The sequence below is a fragment of the Mobula hypostoma genome, chromosome 12 (assembly GCF_963921235.1).
Source record: "Mobula hypostoma chromosome 12, sMobHyp1.1, whole genome shotgun sequence".
Taxonomy (NCBI): domain Eukaryota; kingdom Metazoa; phylum Chordata; class Chondrichthyes; order Myliobatiformes; family Myliobatidae; genus Mobula; species Mobula hypostoma.
The window spans coordinates 69945423-69972216 of NC_086108.1; the positions used below are offsets into that span (position 1 = coordinate 69945423).

General features: G+C 39.7%; 1 protein-coding gene across 1 annotated transcript in view; it reads right to left on the minus strand.

The window, feature by feature from the left end:
- The window catches only part of LOC134354893 (nardilysin-like), an 80364-nt gene extending 55767 nt beyond the window's left edge, over positions 1-24597 (minus strand). The window contains exons 1-8 of the mRNA XM_063064338.1: positions 24162-24597; positions 16585-16810; positions 14040-14121; positions 9196-9349; positions 2926-2999; positions 2699-2794; positions 2490-2612; positions 850-907 (exon numbers count right to left, since the gene is read on the minus strand). Coding sequence (XP_062920408.1) covers positions 850-907; positions 2490-2612; positions 2699-2794; positions 2926-2999; positions 9196-9349; positions 14040-14121; positions 16585-16810; positions 24162-24310 — 962 coding nt within the window. The 5' untranslated portion in view covers positions 24311-24597. The remainder of the gene's footprint in view (positions 1-849; positions 908-2489; positions 2613-2698; positions 2795-2925; positions 3000-9195; positions 9350-14039; positions 14122-16584; positions 16811-24161) is intronic.
- Between the last annotated feature and the right edge of the window lie 2197 nt (positions 24598-26794).

The window sequence follows — 26794 nt, forward strand, 5'->3', positions numbered from 1 at the left end:
CCAATTTTTTTCTTGCAGCATTCAAGTTATTCTTTAAATTAACAAAAAAAATCTTTTGCTACTATAAATCAAATTCATTAGTGAAACCAATGATGCAGAGCAGGGAAGCCATGGTTTTAGAACTCAATAACACTGATTTGCCAATCTTATTTTCACTGATGTTAAGGCAGAAGCGAGCAACAAACAGCAAACTCACCACCTGCCTACCCAACAACACCCTGTGCACAGCATTTCATCAAAAGCCATGCCATAGAAATAACCACAGCACAGCTCATAAAATTACCACTGAACCAGTGGATGATTCAGTTGCTGTTTAAAAGACACAGCAAGGTGCATTTTCCATGTGCTCTGTACCTGGATACAAGGGAAATGATATGAACTAGTGTTGTCCAGAGCATCTACACATTTGGGTCTTCACACCAGAAATGCGTACCCAGCCCCTTGAAATGCTTTGACATTCAGTAAAGGGCCACTCAAGTCATGAGGAGCTGTGCAAAAAAAAAGTAGTCAAAATGGGGGCAAGCCCTTTTAAGTGGTTGAGGACTATGACATTCGTACAAAGAGGAGAGAAATGAGATATTTCTGATCCCTATGGAACATAGGGACATTTGGTGTTAATGAGTTTAGGTGCATCAAGCATACCCACAATTAACTGGCTTGGAAAAAGTTACCATCATGCATGAATATAAACCACCTGATTAAAGTACTAAAGGGTATCTACCACCCATGAAATGACATTACCAGAAGCCAATGTTTTTGAATATGGAAAATACTCGAAAATATAATTCACAATTTTTCCTATCATCAAAAAATGCATGAAATACTGTAACAATGCAAAACAGGTCCTACTTGTTTGGTATTTGAGAAAAAATTTCCTTCACCCATGCTTCTAAAGTGTCCAGGCTTTCTGCAATTGTTAAAAGGAAATTAGCATTAGTTCAACCAATCGCATGCTACATTCACCAAAACTGTTCCTAAATTTAAGTTTACAGTCTTCATTAGAAATCACTGATGCATCCTTGAAATTCAAGATTGGACATCTATATCAAATACTTTCTTACAAAACTGACAGATGGTGCACTTTTAAAACCAATTCCATTTTTTTTATATATACAAAAAATAACAAATTTCTATGTCCACATTTATAATTTGCAGTTTTCCTTGTAAACCTGTCATACTAAATTTGCACAGTGCACATTGAAATCTATGATAACCTTTCAAGGTAAAGTTGATCCTCCGCATAGGAACTTACATAAATCAATGGGAGGGTTTTGCACTTGTGCATGCAAATTTGGAAGCTGCTGACAGCAGAACATACTTCAATGGTGCACAGCTTAAGAAATTCATTGTGCAAAAGAAACTTGAGCTAAACGTTCTACAATTTAACTCTCACTGGAGAATTCAATACCAGATAGGAGAAGGCACAAGGGGCAGCCCCCATTGATTTCAATAGAAAGGAACAACCTTCAGCAAAGGTTTGTTAATTTAAAAAGACTTGTGAATAGTTTATTAGTTCAGACATATTGTTTATATCTTTTCAGTACTTTTAATCGCTACTTGGTTAATCAATTTATATTTTTAACTTGTTTTAGGCTTTAAGTTTGAGATAAGGTTTCTTAACTTACTGAGCTGTATCTTCAATGACTCAACCCACGTCTTCTTCACAACTCCCCACCACTCCCATGCAACCCCCATGGCTATGCTAACCTTTTATGACCCCACAGAATCCTCCAGCTGTGGCCCCCATGGCAAGGTAGATGTGACAGAATCTGAGGCCCAGCTCATGGACGCCACTGTCATAAAATCTGTTAAGGTTTTTAATTCTAAAAATAGCTTAACTAGTTCTTAATACTTAAAGGCGGCATGAATTTAGTTCAAATTCATAAATGACCAGATTTTAACAAAAACATAAATGCAATATTTATAATAAATAAAAACATAAACTGAACCTTTTTTTAAACCAGGGATGTCACTTGCATGATAGACATGGATGGCATAAAGGTGAGGGTCAAAATGCTACCATTGAATTTAGTTGCAGAGGCGGAAGTTGAAGATGCACTGAACATCAAAAGGTGAAGCCTCCCAACAGAACTGCTGTACATCTCAGAGCTTCAACTAGCCCATGTCAAATTCAGCGGCTTTCTTTGCTCACCTTTTTAAATGCTTTTAATATTTTTAGCTGCTTTAAGCATTTTAAACTTTCATAGTTCTGGATAAAATAATACTTGGCTGTGGAACATTTTTCATCCATTTTGTGTGCAGAACTTCTGATATTCCCTGAAGCATGGATGTGCATTCAACATCCAGACTCTCACTATTGTTGGTGCAAAGGTTATTTGAGAGTAACAAATATGTGAAATTTCTAAAATACATTATTTTAATCATATGGCAAATGTTACAACATCAGGTGGTATTTCCATAATTACTCAAAGAATCACTACTGTATAGTCCAGAATCAAGAGTAAATGATGCAAACAATCAATATTCACCTTTTGACTGGACAGCCAGAGTCATGTATTGAGCAGAGTAATGGCGCTTCCAAAACTCTTTAAGTCTAGCATAGGTATCAATGTTTTTCTCTTTTGGTGTATGTTTCAGTGTCTGTGAATTTCCTGTTGATATTACAAAGATATATGAATCAATGCAGTGCAAGAACAAAATTAAGATAAGAAAGGTAATATAGAAATAGACATCTTACCCCAAAAGAATTTTCCCATAGGATGACCAGGTCTAGCAAGACTTCCAAATAATAATTCTTTTCTACTTGAATCAGATGGCATAGCTAGCTGAAACTCTGAAAAAAAATTATTTCACATAAATATTACATTATTCATTTGAGATTACCAAAAATAATAAGCACTTTTAGCCTGAGGTTCAAAAGACTTTAACCAGAAAAATGTATATAATTATATAACAGTACATTACCACTATCTACTGTCTCTACTTCACGATCAATGGTGTCTTGGATCATTAAGGGGCCAATGAAAAATTGTGCCCACCTGAAAGAAATACAGATTGAGGTGGGTTTGTTGTTATGAAAGCAAAGGTTTTTGAAGAAATAATGGCAAAACTATCAGTGCTCACCATTATTCCATGAATTTGACAACAATGTTAAGATCTCCAGTATTGTGAAAATCAACATTTCTGGCATCAGATTTGCACAAGCCAACAGGCAAAACTTTACACAAACCAACCGGCAGGATCTGTCTCCTCATTCATCTCACCCTGACATACACAACAAAATACCCATACTTAAATTATGACCTTGTCAGAGAATTGCACAGCAGATCCATGAAAACACCGTAAATATGCTCCTATTGAATTTAATTGGTATGAATTCGGTGATTTTTTTTCCAAACACATTATTATTTGAAACATACTTTCAAGTCTTCCCAACAAGTTTGTAAAATATTTAATGGTTTTTATTTTCATACTGGAATGCCGTAAGTTGTCTTAAAGCAGCTTTTAGATCTTTAATGGCTAACAGTTTGTAACTTAACAGTTTTCAAAGTTTTTCATCTGTTGCAAAAAATCCAAATTATTTTAAAATGAATTAAGACTTTGGGTGGCATACACAAAATGCTGGAGGAGCTCAGCAGGTCAGACAGCATCTACGGAGGAGAATAAACACTCAATGTTTCAGACAGAGACCCTTCATCAGACCTGCTGAGTCCCTCCAGCATTTTGTGTGCATTGCTCAGGAATTTCAGCATCTGCAGAATCTCTTGTGTTTATTACTTAAGTTGGGGCTGTTACTCAAATATCAAACTTTCAAACAATCAACAGTGCACTGACAATGTCTCCCCGCATGGTGATGAAACATTTGCAAGTAAATTGCCCAACTCAACCCAACCACCAAATTATTTCCATCAAACTTTCTTCCAGTGTTTGGAGAAGGAACTTTTAGCTATTCTATATATGGCATGCATTATGACACAGAAATCTTTGCCACAAAGAACCTTTCACACAATTGCTGCAAGCGCATTGATCTGAAGAGAGTTAACTTATCATTGACCACAATCTTTGCTGTGAACAAATTCAAAGGAGAAGCTTCAGAAACATATAGAGAAATTATTAGTGAGATATTACACATCAGAAAAGGAAGCAACAATAAAAAAACCTGAATGTTCCTTTTCTGACTGGAACCATCATAAACTGGTTACAACAAGATAAAATCTAGAAAGAAATTAGAATGTCTTAATTTTTTTTTAGAAAATAATTTCAATAAAACTACTCAATTTTTGAAATAATTCTAAGAAATACACACATATATCCAGATTCATTTATCACATTTGCATTGAAGCATACAGTGAAATATGTCATTTGCATTAGCAAATGTTGGGGAACTGCCTGCCTGCCTCCAGCATATCCATATTCCTAGAACTACACAACCAACAACAGTACAAAACAACAGTTTATAAAGCAGAATGATTGATAAGCAGACACTGCCAGCAACTGAATTTCATCATTTATCAGTGTTTGCATATAAACCTCAGTATTTTGGTGCCAGACTGGCAGATTTAACAGTCTATTAGATGTTATGCCTATTAAATAACCCAAGCTATTTTCACTTTTCAAAAAAAATATAATGGTACATAGTGATACCATATATTTTTTAGTGAACCAGATGAGTTTGAAGGGAGCAAGAGAAACCAACGATCCAGGGGCTTTGTAAGTAGCATAGTAAACAAAATACCAATCCATCAGAAATTCTAAACACATGGACAGCAGTTTGTTCGAGTTTTACTGTTTCAGGGCAAAACAGCAAGACATAAAGGGTTGGAGAATCCAAACATGAGAAGAGTATTTGTTCCAGGTATCACTAATGATAACACACCAACATTATGATAACTAACAGTAATACTAGATACAATTGAGTAGTGCAATACATTAACTTTTTGACAGTCCAAATTTAACTGGCTGTAATTGGTGTAATGCCCTGATGCCAGTATTGACCACAAAAACTGGAGATGAAATCATAATTAACTAAACAAAATGACCAACCTCAGTTGATGCCTTCTTTGCAAGCCTGCTTGCACACTATTTCCTTGACTACTGCTATAGATTTCAAGACCAGGTGAAGCAGATAACTCTGAACAAGGAATGTGCCACATCTTGTTTCACTTTAAGAACATCACTGTTATTAAAAAAATTTTTTAAATCACAGATGGTGACAAGGAGGTGTACAAGAATCAGAGGTCAGCCAATTGAGTGGTGTTGTAACAACAGCCTTCTGCTCAACATCAGCAAAACCAAGGAACCGACTGAGGACAGGAAGAGAGGAAGTCAGGCAAACTAACACCAATCCTCACTGAAGGTCTGTGGTGCAAAGGAGGAGCAGCTTCAAGTTCCTAAGTGTCGATAACTCAGGGGAAGATCCTGAACCCAGCACATACAGTAGGTGCAAACATGTCAAAGGCAAGCCTACTTTCTTAGAAATTGAAGGTTAACGTGTCACTGAAGTTGCTGATAAGTTCCTACAGATGTTCGCAAGACCGTAGGACATTGCAGCAGAATTAGGCCATTTGGCACACTGAGTCTGCTGCGCCATTCCATCTTGGCTGATTTACTATCCCTCTCCATTCTCCTCCCCTTCTCTCCAGAAACTTGGTCCAGCAGGAAGCACTTGGACTTGTTGTATCATGGCCTAGTACGGAAACTCCAAAGTACTGGAATGCAGGAGGCTACAGAGAGTAATGAATTCAGCCAGTTCCATTACAAAAGTCAATGTCTAAGGGAGACAAAATCCACCTTGTGAAATGTATGGGTGGTCCAGGGAGGAGTAGCAGCTCTGGTGAAGGGACTTGTATCCATTCCAGCAACTTGTTTACCTTTGGTACCCGCTAGATATTCAGCTTTCACCTGTGGCTTCAAGTAACAGTTTACATGCTTTAAAAAGTCAAGTTTCCAAATATCACTCCACTTCTTCTCACCTTCAAATTTTGCATCCTTTTATTGCGACAATACATGCAGGTAACACCAGCTTCTGTATTGTACATAAATATTTCTTGTAGCTGCATATTCCTGACCTCATCGGCTTTCAGTGGAGCAGTTTCTACTGTTGCATTAAGCCATTCCACTTTAAACAAACTACCAGTTCTTTTTGCTTTACGCCCTTTTATTCTTTGGAACTTCACATAGTGAATCAATCATTTCTTCAACAAAAACAATATAAATAAGCCAGTTCTAAAATCTGCAGATTAATCCCGTTTGTCAAAACCATCCGCATCAGAAACCAGAAAAGGAAATGTGATTGGGTACAATTGTGAAGTATACTTAACATGCCAATCACGTAGAGTGTGACAACCCTTTGTGTACAGTTTAAATCCCTTAGTGCGCTAGCAGCAAAAGATGTGTGTGTATGCACACCTTGGAGGGAATATTGCTGCACAGGGTTCCTGTCCTCCTGGGATATGACAGAAGCCACCACTATTTATAATTCACTGTGTTGCTGCTGCAAAAAGCAGATTTTCATGGCATTTATGCCCTGGGTAAATATGTCTATCACAATAAACTGGCAAATTAAGCTCAGATTTCACATACCAAAACTAGTAAGAATAGAGAGAATTAAACTAAGATCACATAGTAGCCAATCTGTTCAGTGGCCAGTTCTCACAGGAAACATCTTTCTTTATACAGCTCAACACAAGCTAAAACCACTTGGAGCTCAGACTAATAAAAGGAATGTTTTCATTGATTTATGGAAATTACAACACATGTTCATTCAAATCCCACAATCCCAACCTCCATATTCTCCAAATATACTTCACTCTCTACTTATCAAATATCATACCATTCTCTTTAACCTTAAGGTATTTTCTCTTAGACAACTGCTCTGCCCAATTGCAGAATGTTGTGAACACAGCCCAGTCAGCCAGCACAATCAAGGACCCTCCCACCCCAGTCATTCTCTTCTATCCTCTTTCCATCAAAAGCTTAAGCCTCAAGGGCTTGCTTCTATCCCGCTGCGATAAAACTCTTGTATGGATTTCTTGTGCAATAAAGAACTCCTGATCTCTCAATCTACCTTGTCGTGGCCCTTATACCTCACTTGACTGGCTGCACTTTCTCTGGAACCTTAACAATACATTCGGTACATGCTTTTTTACTACCTCAATGGACTTGTGTGTGGAATGATCTGTCTGGATGCAAATAAAGCTTTTAACTGTATCTCAATAAAAGTGCCAATAATACACCAATTACCTCAGATATCACTTGGTAAAATATTCCATGATTGAATATCCTTGGTTCAAGAACTTTTTCCACTTCCCTCTTCCTGTGAAAATCCTTGATTTTTTTGTTACCCAAATTCCCATTCACCTTTCAATCGAAACTTTTTTTTCTGCACTGCTGCCACAAAATTCAACAGAATTCGCATGCTACAAGCTACGTCTGATTTTCTCCTGCATTTTTTTTAGGGTGCTGAAAATGTTTCACCTCGCTTTCAATGCTAAAATTATCTTGGGTTAAAATTATATAACTACAGCTATATAATTTCCATTGCTGATTCCATGGGGAGCCTCACACCTTAACATTACATAGGAATAGTTTTAAGCCCCAACAGCCAAGAGGAACGAATATGAATTTTAACCTAATTCCATCCCAAAAAATGCCTACACAGAAACTGATATGCAAATCCCAATATAATGGAGCAGACCATTATGTAATTTGATATTTTCCTTACAAATGAAACAGGTCTAACAGAGAGTATGAAATTTAATACTACTAAGTACATTTCACATAGATGAAAAATTGAGACAGAAGAATTTATGGACTGGAATCAAATTTCAACAGAATCAGTCAGGCATAATAAAGAATCTGTAAAAATAGGCAATATAAAGAAGCAAATAAGAATAAGTGGAAGACAGATTTATAGAAGTCAAATGTGCTACAATTTTTTAGAAAGATGATGCTTTCAATATCATTGGCAATTTTGAATATTATACCACAAAAATATAGTACTTATTTTTGTACTGAATAATGAAAAAATGAAATTCATAATACTGGAGATTCTGGGAATTTGGAATAAAAACAAAATACAAAAACAAAAGGAATACTTGGTAGGTCAGGCATAATCTGTGATGTGAGAATAACAGTGCTGCTTCAAGTTGATAAGCTTTGATCAGGATCTTTATTATGAAAGGTAACCAACCTCTATTTCTCATTCCACAAATAATGAGTTTTTTCCTCTCTTGAAATGAGGCCGAGCAATTCCAAAGCAAACATTATTTTATCTGTGAGAAGATATAATTAAACTTTACGACTCTCATCTAAAGTCCATTCGCTTTGGCAAATAAATAAAAACTAGAAGCAACCACTGATGAATCAATTCCACATTTTTCTTCCAAATGCTTATCATTAAACATCCATCAGCCTTTGCTGAAAAAATAATTTTTACAAGGTGGTGATTACAGGGCAAAACATCTGCTCTTAATTACCTGAACAGTGAAAAGGTGTGCACCCAAGAATTAATCAAATCATCCTCAAGATTGATCTTGCATTTTGTGGACTTCTTTAGTTGATGTTTTATGTACTCAAAAACAGAAATTTTGCCTCATCATAGGACCATTTGCCTCTTACAAACAAGAAAAAAAGTCTGCAGATGTTGGAAATCCAAGACAGAGAGACACAGAGAGAGAGCCTGGCCTGCTGAGCTCCTCCAGCATTTTGTGTATGTTGCTCATGACCATTTGCCTTTTATTAATTTTAAATATCAGCAACAAGTTATCATGGGTTTATACAATAAACTCAACAGTTCAGGCAGCAAATGTGGAAAAGGAAGGACTGACTTTCAGATCAAAAACTCTTCAGGAAGACTAGAAAAGTGAGAAAATACACTCCTTGGTTTATTTTCTCTCCCCCCCCCCCCCCATACTGTCATTAATCTCTTTACAAAACAGCACCATATATTAGGATCAAGTGGGCATCACAGGCCTCATCATATCATATCTTGTCCTATCCAGCCTCCCCCACCCTCTCAGCAACTTAACCGTAACTTGATTTATAATTTTCCCTGTTCTGCCACAAGGTCTAAAATCCAAAACATTAAATGTTTCTTCCCCCACCCCCCCCCAACAGATGCTACCTGATCTGCTGAGTATTGGCAGCTTTTTTTTTAAAAAATCAGATTTTCAATTAATACCAACAATACAACTGCAAATCAAAATGGTTATAGGTTATCGAGTACAAGCTTACCTATCAAGGGCGGCCTTAAAGTACTTTCTCTGGACGTCAAACTGAAACACGGTGTGTTCACAATCAGTTGATGCATTGTCACTACCACCATGTTTTTTCAGGAAAGCATCAAAACCATTCTCATCAGGATATCTTTCACTCCCCATAAAGACCACTGCAACAAAAGTTAAATGTATACTGGAAACAAGAATCAAGAGATCACAAAACTATGACTACAAAAAAAGTACAATTTATTCAATTTAGAAGTCATGTGTTTTTGACAAATTAAAAGAAAATTCAAAATCAGAGCTCAATTAAATTCACTGTAATTTAAGTGGAATCTCACTTTATAATCTCTATGGAAGGAAAAAAAAGCAACATCATTGAATTAAAAGTACTGAATAAGATGAGTTAGGATGAATGGCTGTGTTGTGCTGACAAATCAGTGTTATGCCAAAACAAAATTACACTTCTTACTGCATATCAAAGTGTATCAGTTGGAAGATAGAAGTAACTTCCCTGTCCTCCTGGATGGTAAGTACTCAAGTACAGTGGATTCCATTTGATTGGGTCACATCAGGATCAGTACATTTTGGCCCAATTAGCCGAAGTTTCATGGTAATAGTTAACAGGTATAAAAAAAGACAAACCACCATTTAACTGAATAACAATTTATGTATTTAAATGAAATAAAGAATGAATTAGAACTCTAGCAACACCTCTAAAACTATAATACTATGTACTCATTTCTAAAAGTTATTTACAGAGGAATTCAGCTGTCATGTTCTTTTGATTGACTGTAAATGAACAAAATCAGTACAGACAAGTGCGGATAATGGACGGCTTTCATCCAATGCTTTAGACAGTTGCACCTTCCAAATCCTCATTTTCATTGTAACACTCAAGATGATTAACTTGTTGAAGTAGTGAAATAATTTCATTTTCACTCCTGACCATTTCTGGCATCTCCAAGCCCGAATGTTTGAAACCACAGAAGCAAAACAGTTCCAAACTGTCTTCCTGCATATTTCCTGCCAACTATCAGTGACATATATCATTGCTTTTTGAACACAAACACAAGCAACTGCTGCTACTTAAAAACTGAACGACCTAAGCGTGGTATTGTGACTAATGGCTATGCAAGTATACGATGGACGCTAGTTAGAAACTGTTCAGCAATAAGCTTCTGCCCCAGTTAAGTGGCATAGTGCCCCAAATAGAAGGAGGGAATCACAGCTATTTTCTTGTTTTGTTTTTATTCTTTAAGATGTCCCAAATAAGCATCTGCACTCATTAACCAATGGCTCAATTAACGAGAATGCACTATTTTTTCATATCCTATCCATTCAGACCATAAGAGAGCAGAATTAGGCCATTCTGCCCATTGAATCTGCTCTACTACTCAGTCAAGTCTGATTAATTTTCCATCTCAACACCAATCTCCTATGCCACCAACCATTCATCCCACAAATTTGATGCCCTTCCAATTAAAGAAACTATCAACCTCCACTTTAAATATACCCAGTGACTTGGCCTCCATGGCTGTTTCTGGTAATGAATTCTACACAGTCACCCCCTCTGGCTAAAGAAAATCCTTCACATATCTGTTTTAAAGAGGCATCCTTCTATTGTGATGCTATGTCCTCTAGTCCTGGACTCTCCCATTTTGGAACATGCTCTCCATGTCCACTCTACTAGGCCCTTCAATATCCGATATGTTTCAATGAGATTCCTCCTCATTCTTCTAAACTCCAGCAAGTATAGGTCCAGAACCAAACACTCATCATCCTGTACATTAACCCTTTCGTTCCCAGGATAATTCCCATAAATCTCCTCTGGACCCTCTTCACTGCCATCACATCCTTTCTTAGGTAAGGGACTCACAATACTCTATCTGTGTTGAGCAATACCTTATAAAGCATCAGCATTACATCTTTGTTCTTATATTCTAGTCCTGTAGAAAAAAAATGCTCAAAATTTATTTGCTTTCCTCATTAGTAATGCAACCTTCAAGGAAACTTTTAGGGAATCCTGCATGAGGACTCTCAAATTCATTCTTACCTCAGTTTCTGAATTTGCTCCCCATGTAGAAAAGTTTACACCTTTATTCCTTCTACCAAAGTGCCTGACCATACTCTTCCCTCCACTGTCACTTGCCCATTCCCCTAATCTGTCCAAGTCCTTCTGAAGACTCCCTGCTTCCTCAACACTACCTGCCCCTCCAACTATCTTTATCACCCACAAGGCCATCAATTCCGTCATCCAGATCATTAACGTATAATGTGAAAAGTAGCAGACCCAACGATGACCCCACAGAACACCACTAGTCACCCACAGCCAACCAGAAAAGGCCCCTTTTATTCACACACTCTGCTTTGTTAATCAGCCAAACTTCTGTCCAGGCTAGCAAATTTCCTAAAACACCATGGGCTCATATCTTGTTTAGCAGCCTCATGTGCAACTCCTTGTAAAAGGCCTTCTGAAAATCCAGGTAAACATTCACCGACTCTCCTTTCTATATCCTACCCTTTATTTTCTCAAACAATTCCAACAGATTTGTCAGGCAAGATTTCCCCTCAAGGAAACCATGCTGACTTTGGCCTACTTTATCATGCTTCCAAGTAACCCAAAACCTCATCAGTAATAATGAACCCTAACATCTGGTCAAAGACTGAAGTCAAACTATTTGGCCTTTCTTTGGCCTCCCTCCCTTCTTAAATAGTGAGCGACATTTGCAATTTTCCAGTCCTCTGGAACCATTCCAGAATCCAGTGACTCTTGAAGGATCATTACTAATACCTCAAGAATCTCTACAGAACCCTGGAGTGTAGTCCATTTGATGCAGGTGACTTGTATATCTTCAGATATTTCAGCTTCCAGAGCACTTTAAGCTTGGGAAGTAAGAGCAACTGCACTCACTTCTGCCTCCTGACATTATCGAATTTATGGCACGCTGCTAATGTCTTCCACAGGGAAAGCTGGCACAAAATACTTGGTTCATCCACCATTTCTTTGCCCCACACATCATTTTCCAGCTTTCCAATGTCAACTCTAGACTCACTTTACTCTTTATATACCTGAGAAATCTTTCCTCTTTTATATTATTGTTCAACTTACCTTCACATTTGATCCTTTCTCTCCTTGATGCTTTTTTAGTTACCTTCTGTTGCTCTTTAAAAGCTTCCCAATCTCATTGCTTTGCTGCTACTTTTTGCTATATTATATGTACTTTCTTTCGGTTTTAAATTCTTTTACTTCCCTAGTCAGCCATGGTGCCTCATCCTTCCTTTAGAATACATCCCCTTCTTTGATTGAACAATCCTGCATCTTCGGAATACCTTCCCTTACAAAAATGTCCAGTAATTTGCCACAAATTCCATCAGGCTCATCGGCTTATAATTTCCCAATTTATTCTTCGAGCCATTCTTGAATGATATAATATTTTCTATCCTCTAGCCTTCTGGCACCTTACTCATGGCTATGAACTGTTTAAATATCTCTGCCAGGACCCCTGCAATTTCTGCACTACCCTCAAACAAGATCTGAGGGAACAGGCCCTGGGATTGATCCACACAAATTCGCCTCAATACAGCAAGCACTTCCACTTCTGTAATCCGGTTCCGGACTATGGCCTCACTACTTTTTTGCCTCAGTCCTGTCTTCCAAGTAAATACAAATTAAAACATTCAAGACAACCACCAATTTCTTCCTACTCCATGCATAGATGACACAAATATTACGCCAAATGAAAATAACAGAACACTGAGCAGCAGCAAAATGAGAAGTGATTGGGTTCAAGAATGAAGACCAAAGTAGATTTGACAAAAGGAAACACAGAAAGGTATTCCAAAATGCACGAAAACTGCAACTAGAGAAGATGCTGTAGTAACACAGAAAGCAGGGAAGGTTTAAGTTGCTGGAAAGAATTAAATAAATGAGAAATGAGGTAATGGAGCCATACTGCAGTTTGAATTCAGCATTGTAGCAAGATAAATGGCAAGCCAAACAAGATGACAGATCAGCAAATATCTGCGCGAGGGGTATTAACGGAAACATGTAAGATACGCTGAGCTGGCCACAGATGCTAAGCAGCGTGGATGGAAGGTCCAAACTTTCCCAGTAGAGGTTGGCTGCAGAGGATTCGTGGGTATTCCCATGGTCAGATTGCTGAAGGAATTGGGAGCCCAAGGCCAGGGCTATAAAAGACCTCTCAGAGGTGGCAGAGTGAAGCAGCCACTGGTTATGGATGAAGAGAACTGATGGCAGCTGAGCCCCAGAATGACGGATGGGCGGCCAGATGTGATGGGGAGCACACCTGGGACACCAGGTCACACTGCTGAGCCCTCTGGAGATGCAGTTGGCTTACACTCACAAAACATGAAGGGGAGGGTGCCCACCTGATGACCCCTGGTCATCTGCCACCCACCAAGCCCCACCTCAAGAAATCTATGCCATGACCTGAGCTAGGATCTGCTTATCAAAAGGATTGAAACATCTAGTCCTATGAGCTCAAACAACATGCAAATATTCTGTTTCAAACTTCATGTTTGCTCGGAAATACAAGCAAGCCACAGAAGATCAAAACATTGAAAAAAATTCAGGTCATCACTGAATAATACCAATTAATTTCTTTAATAACTTGTCAAATATACCACTATGATTCATCCAGATTCATTAAAATCTTACATGAACGTTGCACAAAAAATCAAATCGCATTGAATATAATCGAGTTCACATTAAATCATGGACCACCCAACACTAATCATGCCATATTTCAGAATTAGTTATGAAATAAAAAACATAGTATCAATGTGTAAAGCATTTAAGGATTACACTCAAATATCAAAGCTGAAAGCTTAACTCACTGTGTTCCAAAAAATGTGCTAATCCTGGAAGGTCATCGGGATCACTAAAACTTCCAATCCCAACACAAAGGGCAGCTGCTGACTACAAACAATGAAATTATTAGAAATATTTCCACAGTCTTCCCCATCTCTGAGTATTCAAAGATTTGCCTGCAGCAACAACGATAAACTTAACCAACAAACGAATATTCTACATTTCCTGGCGACAATACACGAGTACTGTTTGTCCTTTATTATATATAAACAGAATGCCTAATCACTTTTAAAAAAAACAGTAAAATATTTTGCATAGTTTACAAGTGTAATATTCCATTCAAATACAAAAATCTGAAAAGGTAACACAGAGTCCAAAGTCTTGTCACCAGTGGAGTGCAGGGACCCCTCATTTTTCATGAATGTAAATGATTTGAAATGAATGTACATGGCACGACTAGAATGTCTACTGATGATCCTAAATTAGGGGAGCTTGCTGACAGTGAAGCAGGTTACAATGAATTGCGAAGAGATTGTGATCAGTTAGGGAGTTGGACCAAAGAATGGCAATTTGCTAGGTGTAAGGAGATATAATTTGGGCCTTAAAACAAGAGTAGGACTAACAGCAGTGAATGACAATTGCTGGAATCTGGAGCAACAAACTGCTGGAAGTACTCAGCAGGTTGGGGGTTGGGCAGTATCTATGTGGGGCAGGGGGAGGTGTCGATATTTCAGATTTAAACACAGTATTTCGAGACACTTTCCTTCAACACATTTTCAATCAAAGTTCAAAGTAATTTTTATCCTCAAAGTACTGTTACATTACCATATCCAACCCTGAGATTCATTTTCTTGTTGGCATACTCAATAAATCTATAAAATAATAACCCTAGCAGAATCAATGAAAGACTGCCCAACTGGAAGTTCACCGGAGTGCAGAAGGCAACAAACCGTGCCAATATAAAAGGAAGAAATAATAATATTAAATAAGTAAATAATAAATGTTGAGAACATGAGATGAGTCTTTGAAAATGAATCCACTGGTTGAAGAAAGATTTCAATGATGAGGCAAGTGAAGTTACCTCCTTTGATTTAGAAGCTGATCGTCGGGGGGAATTAACTGTTCCTGAACCTGGTGTTGCGAGTCCTGAGGCACTTGTACCTTCTTCTTGATGGCAGCAGCAAGAAGAGAGCATGCCCTGGGTTGTGGGGGGTCAATGATGACGGACACTGCTTTCCTGCGACAGCATTTCATATAGATGGGCTCAAATGGTAGGAAGACCTCACATGTGATGGACAGGTATATCCACTACTTTTTATAGTACTTTCCTTTCAAGGGCATTGATGTTTCCATTCCAAAGTCTGATGCAATACACTCTCCACGACAATATACTCTCTATAGAGAAGTTTGTCAAAGTTTTAGATTTCATGCCAAATCTCCGCAAGCTCCTAAGGAAGTAGATGCACTGCCATGCTTTCTTCATTACTGCACTTACGTGCTAGGCCCAGGATGAATTTAAAGTTGCTAACCCCCTCCACCTGTGCTCGTCCAATGAGAACTGGCTCATGGACTTCTGGTTTCCTTCTCCAGAAGTCTACAATCAGCTCCTTGGTCTTGCTGACATTGAATAAGAGATTTTTATAATGACACCACTCAGACAGATTTTCCATCTCCCTCCTCATTTCCAACTTTGATTCTGTCTACAACAGTGGTGTCGTCAGCAAGCTTGAATATGGCATTGGAACTGTGCTTAGCCACACAGTCAAATGTAAAGCGAGTAGAACAGAGGGCTAGCACACAGCCTTGTGGTGCACCTGTGCTGATGGAGATTGTGGAGGTGACGTTGTTGCCAGTCTGAACTGATTGGGGTCTGCGAGTGAGGAAATCCAGGAACCAAATGCACAAGGAGGTATTGAGACTAAGGTTTCAGAGTTTATTGATCAGTTTTGAGGGGATGATGGTATTGAATGCTGAGCTGTAGTTGATAAACAGCATCCTGATGAATGCACCTTTGCTGTCCAGATGTTCCAAGGTTGGCTGATGAGCTAATGTAATAGCATCTGCTATGGACCTGTTGCTCCGGTAGGTAAATTGGAGCGGATCTAAGACACTTCTCAGGCAGGAGTTGATAGGTTTCATCACCAACCTCTCAAAACACTTCATCACGGTGGATAAACACTTATCAACATGAAAAGACACCCAAGATACATCAAGGCCTTCTTCCACAGTTGTTCATATTTTCAGCCCTTCCAAGACCATATATTCTTTGTAAAGAATAAAATCCAGAACTGGATCCTAACCAATTAAGAAAAATATAGTATGCAAGAAGCTTCTCCCCAAACAGCCCCCAACTCCCACATATGATCAAAACTAGTTCTGGAGATCATGACATCTCTACCCAGTTGATTACAGAATCGAATTCTACTGATACTGAAAAGTAGAATTAACCCTTCACTCTACAATCACAGACTTTAAAGAACTACCGGTTCTTTATGATCATGGATGCATATTCTTTCAGCAATCTTAAAGTACTTAAAACTTCACAGGTGTTGGTTGAAGAAAAAAATTTACCTGCTTCTCTGATTTCTTTTTCCCAATACAATGTTGTGAATCTTCAAATTCATCTTCTTCATAGTCCCCTGATGAATCTTCAGCAGAATCATTATTTGACAAACTCTCAGAGCTGTCATCATCACTATCACTTTCATCTTCCTCAATCTGCTTATCTGGTTCAGACTTATCAATGGACATATCCGAGATTAAGAGTGCATTTAAACCATTTTCTAGTTTGATATACCTGAAATACATTGAGAGCATTTATAACAAATTACTTTTTCCATACAAAAATATACTTTACTTGATATGCCATGTTAAAATGATAAAAGATCACAAAATATTGTATTCATTTATATTTATTATTCATCCTTAATCACATTTATAATTGATAATATAAAAATTTTTTAAAAAGATGACATTAAAACTTTACACTTCACCATCTTCACCTTCACTTTTGCCCAAAGTGCTTTTCCAAGTTTGGCCCACTTTCTTCAGCAGAATGAAATAATTTCATTCTGAATAGATTCAGAATGGTACATACACTTAGGTACTTAACTAACAATTCTGCACACTGCCTACCTACACCTTAAGTAATGCTGCAACACTTCATTTGCAAATTGAAGAGGCCACAATTTGTTACATCAAGGTAACAAATGGCTGAGGAATTGGTGCAGGGAGCAGGATTTCAGATTTTTGGATCTTTGGGATCTCTTCTGGGGAAGGTGGGACCTGAACAGATTGGATGGGTTGCAGCTGAACTTGAGGGGGAGCAATATCCTTGCAGGTAGGTTTGCTAGCATGGTTCGGGAGGGTTTAAACTAATTTGCAAGGGGGATGGGACCCAGAGCAATAGAGCAGTGAAAGAAGTGCATGGAGTAAAGCCAGATCTAACATATAGAGAGGCTTTGAGGAAAGAGAAGCAGAGTAAACGGTGTAAAGACAATAAGGTAGAAGGGCTGAAATGTGTGTACCTCAATGCAAGAAGCATCAGGAACAAAGGTGATGAACTGAGAGCTTGGATACATACATGGAATTATGTATCTTTAATTATGCCATTATTATGTATCATTAATTATGTCATTACACAGACTTGGCTGGACAGGAATGGATTCTCAATATTCCTGGATTTCAGTGCTTTAAAAGGGATAGAGAGGGTGGAAAAAGGGGAGGAGGGGTGGCATTACTGGTCAGGGATACTATTACAGCTACAGAAAGGGTGGGTAATGTAGCAGGATCCTCTTTTGAGTCAATATGGGTAGAAGGCGGGAACAGGAAGGGAGCAGTTACTCTATTGGGGGTATTCTATAGACCCCCTGGTAGCAGCAGAGATAGAGGAGCAGATTGGGAGGCAGATTTTGGAAAGGTGAAAAAATAACAGGGTTGCTATCATGGGTGTCTTTAACTTCCCTAATACTGATTGACAACTGATTAGTTCCAAGGGTTTAGATGGGGCAGAGTTTGTTAAGTGTGTCCAGGACAGATTCCTGTCACAGTATGTGGACAGGCCGACTAGGGGGAATGCCATACTAGATCTAGTACTAGGTAATGAACTGGGTCAGGTCACAGATCTCTCAGTGGATGAGCATCTGGGGGACAGTGACCACCGCTCCCTGGCCTTTAGCATTATCATGGAAAAGGATAGAATCAGAGAGGACAGTAAAATTTTTAATTGGGGAAGGACAAATTATGAGGCTATAAGGCTGGAACTTGCATGTGTGAATTGGGATGATGTTTTTGTGGGGAAACGCACTATGGACATGTGGTCGATGTTTAGAGATCTCTTGCAGGAGGTTAGGGATAAATTTGTCCCAGTGAGGAAGATAAAGAATGGTCGGGTAAAGGAACCATGGGTGTCAAGTGAGGTGGAAAATCTAGTCAGGTAGAAGGCGGCAGCATACATAAGGTTTAGGAAGCAAGAATCAAATGGGTCTATTGAGGAATATAAGAAAGCAAGAAAGGAGCTTAAGAAGGGGCATGAGAAGGCCTTGGCAAGTAGGGTAAAGGAAAACCAAGGCATTCTTCAATTATGTGAAGAACAAAAGGATGACAGGAGTGAAGGTAGGACCGATTAGAGATAAAGGTGGGAAGATGTGCCTGGAGGCTGTGGAAGTGAGCAAGGTCCTCAATGAATACTTCTCTTCGGCATTGCTTAAACACGTGCCTGTGAGCAGCTGTTAGCAAGATGAGTTCTGAGGTATTGGAAAAGCCTAAAAGAGCTCGTAAGGGTGTTACACTTAGTGTAAAACTAGACAATAAAGCGTTTCGATCGTGGTGAACGAAGCAAGGACAAAGTGAGTTTGGCTTGTGGAAGCTGACGAAGATGATGTTGAAGAGGTTTTGGCATCCCATGACCAAGAACTGATAGATGAAGAGTTGATGCAATTGGAAGAGGAAAGGATAACAATCGAAACATTTATAGCGAGAGGATTCGAGTACAGGAGCAGGGAGGTACTACTGCAGTTGTACAAGGCCTTGGTGAGACCACACCTGGAGTATTGTGTGCAGTTTTGGTCCCCTAATCTGAGGAAAGACAACCTTGCCATAGAGAGAGTACAAAGAAGGTTCACCAGATTGATTCCTGGGATGGCAGGACTTTCATATGAAGAAAGACTGGATGAACTGGGCTTGTACTCGTTGGAATTTAGAAGATTGAGGGGGGATCTGATTGAAACGTATAAAATCCTAAAGGGATTGGACAGGCTAGATGCAGGAAGATTGTTCCCGATGTTGGGGAAGTCCAGAACGAGGGGCCACAGTTTGAGGATAGAGGGGAAGCCTTTTAGGACCGAGATGAGGAAAAACTTCTTCACACAGAGAGTGGTGAATCTGTGGAATTCTCTGCCACAGGAAACAGTTGAGGCCAGTTCATTGGCTATATTTAAGAGGGAATTAGATATGGCCCTTGTGGCTACGGGGGTCAGGGGGTATGGAGGGAAGGCTGGGGTGGGGTTCTGAGTTGGATGATCAGCCATGATCATAATAAATGGCGGTGCAGGCTCGAAAGGCCGAATGGCCTACTCCTGCACCTATTTTCTATGTTTCTATGTTTCTATGAAACCGAATTCAACCAAATGCAGAAAGTGAAGCAACTACGTGAGATTTTGGCTGCAATGATAAAAGTACGACTTTAATTTTGAAAGGGTACGTAGGTTTAGGGGATACTTGCAGGATGGTTTGAGTGCTTACAAACAACTGTATGATAGAAAAATGCGCAAGGCTCAGCAGTCAAGCAAGCCTTCCACATCAGCCACAGCAGACGATGAACCTCGACCTTCGGCATCGAGGCAGGCAGTCATAGGAGAAGATGAGCTGCCTGCCCTGATTGACGATGAGATGATACCCCAGTGTCCCACCACCCCAACACCCGGGCCCTGGACAGATACTGTACCGATTCACAGAGAATGCAGCAGTAGCCGGGAGGCACACAACACATCTTTAAGAAAAAAGCCGAAATAAACAAGCTAATTAATTAGGTGCCGCCGACACATAACTGTCGGCCCAGATCAGTGCCAATTTCCAATTGTATCACCTCTGATCTGGGCTGACAATTATGTGTCGGCGGCATCTAATTAATTAGCATGTTTATTTTGGCTTTTTTCTTAAAGATGTGCTGTGTACCTCCCGGCTACTGCTGCGTTCTTCGCGGCAATGTATCGGGTCGGCGGCCCGGAGGGTGGGGGCCACTGCACCACCCAGCCTGCGACGACTCAGTCTAACACACCATCATCAGTTTTCTCGGCAAGCTGTCTTCCCGATTCCGTTAAGTGATACTAGACTGTACGTACAGTATTTCTACTTTATATAGCCTGTGTATTTTAACGTGTTATTTGGTAGATTTGGCAGCCTCAGTTTAAAGGTTGCTGGAGAGCACGTTTATGCCAACAGCGCTTGCGTGAGATTTTCGCTACAGAGATCCCTGCAGGCAATCGTTGTAGAGAAGTATTTCTACTTTATATAGGCTGTGTATTTATCATATCATTCCTGCTTTTACTATAGGTTACTGTTATTTTAGGTTTTATGTGTTATTTGTCATGATTTGGTAGGTTATTTTTGGGTCTGCGAACACTCACAAAGTTTTCCCATATAAATAAATGGTAATTGCTTCTTCGCTTTACAACATTTCGGCTTACGAACCGTTTCATAGGAACGCTCTACCTTCGGATGGCGGGGTAAACCAGTAGATAGAGTGGATAGCCAGCGCCTCTTCTCCAGAGCACACTGCTCAATACAAGAGGACATGGCTTTAAGGTAAGGGGTGGGAAGTTCAAGGGGGATATTAGAGGAAGGTTTTTTTTACTCAGAGAGTGGTTGGTGCATGGAATGCACTGCCTGAGTAGGTGGTGGAGGCAGGTACACTCGTGAAGTTTAAGAGACTACTAGACAGGTATATGGAGGAATTTAAGGTAGGGGAGTTATATGGGAGGCAGGGTTTGAGGGTCGGCACAACACTGTGGGTCGAAGGGCCTGTAATGTGCTGTACTGTTCTATGTTTTATGTAACAAAAAGCATCAGCAGTTTTTGAGACATAAACACAACAGATTCTGCAGGTGCTGGAAACCCTGGGCAACACACACAAAATGCTGGAGGCATTTGAAACCTTTCATCAGAACTAGGAAGGAAGGGAGGGAGCAGAAGCTGGAATATGGAGGAGAGAGGGGAAATGAGTAAGACAGCGTAATTGTTAGCACAATGCTACTACGGCCCAGGGTGTCCAAGTTCAATTCTGATGTCTTCTGTTAGAAAAAGTCTGTGCGTTCTTCCCGTGAGGGCACAGTTTTCTCCAAGTGCTCCAGTTTCCTCCCAGAATCCAAAGACGTACTGGTTAATTGTCCTGTGATTAGGCTAGCTTTAAATAGTTGGGTTGCTGGGAGGTGCAGCTCATTGAGCTGGAAGGGCCCTGTTTCACACTGTATCTCTAAGTGAATGAATGAAAAATTAAATCACAATGATATGTTGCATGGCAGGTTTTGAGAAGCGCTATCTTTTGATGTGCAGTGAGGGAACATGGAACATGAGATGTGCATAAAGGAAGTTGATAACACATGTTCTCCTTAACTATGAGGTTGACATATTGTGAAGCTGACATCACAAGCTCTGAGAATTAACAAAAAGTGGAGAATTGTTATTTTAAAGAATTGTTCAACAAGTAAATGTCATTACACATCTACAATTTCCAGTGTTAGAGAAAATGAATGATAGTGATTTATTTTAATATCAAAGGGGTACTTACTCTTTAAAATACTTTGAGGAATAGATCTATCATCCAAGGATGAGCACGTCACAGTACTTATGCCATTTGAGGCAAAGAACACGATATCTTCACAAAACTAATAGCAAATGGCACATCTCCATAAAACAGTACAGCACAAGATTAGGCCCTTCTGTTGTACCAAATTTCTATTCTATTGTATTTGTTTCCATATTCCACCCGAGGCAGCACCCACTACTCTGTAAATAAATTTGATCCACAAATTTCCTTTGAACTTTCTCACCTCAAATGCATGCCCCCGAGTATTAGGCATTTCAACTCTGAGAAAGTGATACCAGTGGTCTGTCTGCTCTATCTATACCTCAGCATAACCTTCCAAAGTACACTTTTGATCAGGTTAAACTCCATCTTGCATATTTACAACAGATCTATATTTTGCTATATGCTTAGCACTATCATTTACATTACCTGCAATACCAATTTTTGTAGTTGGCAAACTTACTAACCCACTCATCCAAGTCATTTATATAACAAATAATAGAGGCCCCCAGTATGGATCCCTGCAGAACACTAGTCACGGACCTCCAGCCAGAATAAGTCCCATTGACCTTGTCTTCGATGGGTAAGCCAATCCTGAACCTTAACAGCCAAGTCACCATGCACCTTGATCTTCTGGATCAGCCTATCATAAAGGACCTTGTAGTAGGACGTGGTTTTCCAAATGCTCATAATTCCTATTGATAAGAATCCTTTTCAATAGCTTCCCTCACACTGATACGAGACTCACCTGTCTACAGTTTCCAGGATCATCCCTTTTTCCCTTTTGAATAATGCTAACATTAGCTACTTGCCAGTGCTCCAAGACTTTGCCCGTGGCTAGAGAGGACATGAAGTTAATGGTTAAGGCCCTAGCACTCATCTCTTGCCTCCCTCAATAACCTGGGGTATATCTCATTTTGAGCCCTAAGGAACTATCCATCTTATCTCCAACAGCAACTGTATCTTTTTTTCTGCATTTAACTATATATATGTCTTGCCTAATGTTTCACTACCTTGCACAAAAATATCAGGAGTGCCACAATCATACTGCAAATCTGGCCACAACTTTTGGGCCAACAGTTTTTAAAATTCACTTTGTGTGTGTGTGTTGCTTTATATTTCCAGCATCTGCAGATTTTCTCAGTTTTTGACAATAATTCTGCAGATAACATTTCAGTCACTTGGATCAATAAAGTTAACATAGATCTGAATTTCAGTGGACAATTTCAACTAACAAGTATTTAAAGGCTTTCAGCAACAGCTTTCATAATGCATTCTTGCCAAATGAATGGCAACAGAGAGAACCATCATACACACATGGAATAACTCCTAAAAGTCTTCAAGTTGCAGAGATAACTCCATGTCTGGGCATTAGGTATATTCAGCAGCAATTGAGCAATTACAATAAAGGATGCTCAAGAGGACAGGTTTCCTCAGCACAGATGAGATTTTTAAAACAATATTTTTTAAATCTAGGTGATGCTTAATGAAGCACGGAACAGTTGGTAACTTTACACACTGATATCTAAGAAATACATACTGTGATATATTTTATTTTTTGCAACCTTATAAACATATATAATATATAAAAAAGCATCCCAGCTAACGTATATTAACTAAGAGATTAGCAACTCACAATTGTCACAAGCAAATTCAAGGTCGACCATTCCTTGAATTATAAATGTTAGTCATTGTTATTTCCAAACATATTTTACTCACAAATATTCTCTCAACAAAATCCTGCTGATAATCCAATTTTCTAAATAATTTCCGGATATCGTCACACTACAGAGTTGGGAAATGTTCATATAGTAGTAATCGCTTAGCAAATGAAATACGCCAGTAACGAAACGGGACTAAAATGAAAACGTTGGAGCATATAATTGCCTGTGAAAAATAATTAAAATATTCCCCAATTCAGTTCGGGGCTGCTACTTGGAAATCATATAACCATTACTTAAACAGCAGTCATTGCGTCTTCTGGTGTCCTAAAAGATCTGAGGTTATCAATGAAAATCTAATGAACTCCGATCTGAGTGCCTTCCAGAAGCAATCCTCAACTTGCATCCTGATCTTCGTTGTAACTAAATGATAAAACTTCTCCGTGGGAAAGATCTGTCAAAGACATCTTCCTCCGATTTTTGGATCGTTCACTATCAGTTCCCACATTTATGTCCCACAAATGATTTAACATGAGTGTTTTTTCAGTGACATAAAAAAGAAAATTTGCCATCCTTCTTGGAGGCGAAACTCGCCCTCTGACTTTGGCAGGCCACTCTCTCCCTATCCATCGCTGGCCGGTGTAGGCCCTAAAGAGAATGGCACGGCCACCACCGCTCCTTACCTGTACTCTTTGGGGTCACTAGGAGATTTGACAATGTCTGAATCGCCTCGGTTATTCTCGGGCTTAAATTCCTCCTCCTCCTCCGAACCACTATCTACATTCTGGCCCGAGTCTCTGGTGGCCGTTTTGGACTTGTTCCTGACCGGCATAACCAGGCCGCGCCGCTCACGCCAGGAGACGGAGAACGTGCTCACAGCAGCCCGCTGACTCCCGCACGCCGCCGAAAGCCTCGGCCCAAACCTCCGGCCAACCAAACTTGCAAACGACGTAAATAATGCAAAGGATCCTTTAAAAGACGTAACCAGTGCCGTGATAAGGTCCAGACAAGAGCCGGGTGTGAATGGGAGAGGATGCAGCGTGGCACGGGATCTCCAGCAGGAAGACGTTCTCGCTGACCCCTACCTGACCCCGCCGTTTCCACTCATCGCCAGCCAAACCGTTCACGGCATGATCCCGCCCACCAGATGGCCATTGGTGCTTATATATAAAACGACAAATCTATACGGCTGTCCGGCACGTCAATCATGAACATAACATTAGGCTGCAGGGTAGCTATTGTCAGTGTTTAAAGGTAGTCCGGTAAACTCAGTTACCCTTAGCCTCAGAAGAGCTTCTGTTAACTTATTCTTTTTATGTCAATTTACACATGTAACATTTAAGATGTGACCCTAGTTTAATGTCGTAGAGCACAACTTATTCAGAAAACGGTTTTATTTAGTCTCACGTGCAAAATTTGTGACTAAGAGAAAAGGGACGGGGAGCTCCAGCCGGTACTAATTCTGAATTTCGAGAAAATGTAAAATGCCTTGTAGTTAATATAAAAGGTTGGGAAAATTTTAGTTTGCTTAGGTAGCATCTGTGGAAAGAGAAATGGAAACACAAAGAAATTCTCCAGATACTGGATATGTTGACCTCGAAGGGGACCACAAACTCGTCTTTGGGTTTGGAGGCTTTGGTGCCTCAGTGACCTGGAGAACTACTTTGGCTGGAGTCGGGGCTCTTAGTGGGTCATCAATGCCAAATAGGTCAAAGGGTAGAGGCCAGACTAAGAGACCGGTCCTCCAGGTTCGGGGGCTCAGCTCAGGGCTAACAACCCTGACTGGGAAAAAAGAACAAAACTATTACGGAAACAACAATGAGAATCCTTCTACACCTGAGTCTCCACCCAGTACTCGTGTGACTGACAGTAGAGAAACCCCGAGGAAGCTACTGCCATGATGAAGGAAGTCCTAAACACCGCGAGAGATGGAGGATTTTCATTGCTGCCCTAAACGCCAGGGGTGTAACAGGCAGTAAGTGGAACTGCAGAGCTACACACTCAAAATGCTGGAGAAATTCCGCAAGTCAGGCAGCATCTATCAATGGAAGGAAATAAACAGTTGACGTTTAAGGCTGAGACCCTTCATCAGGACTCTGCCCCTTTCCTTTCCATTTCTGATGAAGGGCGTCAGCCCATCGATTGTTAAATTCCCCACCATGGACGCTGCCCGACTTGCTGGGTTATACCAAATAGAAACCAAGTTAATGTTTCAGGCCCAAGACCCGTCATTAATGTTTTTTTTCTGTTTTTCTTGCCATGAACACAACCCCTCTTTCTGGGTGATCCACGCTCTTTTTTTATTTCAGATTTCCAACATATGTGATATTTGTTGTTAACAAATCTCTGCATTAATCCTGGCTTTATCCACCATTCATCAGTGAGACATTAGGATGAGGTTTGAGAAATTTAAGTTGCCTTATACTGTGCAGAACGTTCAGTATCAGTTTTTAAAACCATGCTCAAGACAGACTCACCATAGAAATGATAAGGGAATGCAAACTTTATGGCACTGGATTTTACTGCTGCAAACTTCCTGCCTCTGGTCACCATTCACTTCATTTACTTCAGTCAAATCTGTAAGGCTGATCTTGCTTCAGCCAGGCAATTCCAGAACCAAGTAATGAGGCATAAAAACAGAAATTGCTGGAAATAATCAGTAGGTCAGGCAGCATCTGTGAAAGAGCACTAATCTTTCAAGTCATGGTCTAAAATGCTGGATAAAGTTAGTGAGTAGAGGAGCACCAGTCGGGGAAGAAGGTATTGTCAACATTTCAGGTCAAAATCCTGCATCAGACAATCCACCAATCCTGATACAAGGTTCTGACTCCTGAAACATCCTCCTTCCCCCTCTCCCACCCCCACAGATGTTCAACCCACTGAGTTCCTCCAGAAAACTTGCCTTTGTTTCAGTCATTTGCAGAGTCTTGTGTTTCCATTGTCCTGAAATGTTGGTCTATTAATTCTGTTCCTTTTTCTATAAATGCTACCTGACCTGGATGAATAAATGGCAAATAAGATTCAGGTCTCCTTCTGTGGTAACGATTCTCTTCTATGATTAAATTTCAGTGATTCATGTACAGAGATATCCAAGACCTTTTGAACTCATGTGTGGAACTTAACAGTATTTTAAAGCTAAACAGTAGGCATTTTCCTGCAAAATCCAGTTTGTATTTATTCATTGCATCATGGAGATGTCTGGCAGTGTCATATTTATTGTCTACACCTCCTTGCTTTCACAGGAAGTGCTTAGTCTTAAATCATAGCCTTCCATGGAGTAAGCAAGAAATTTAAAGCTTTTAGTGCTGTGCTAAAG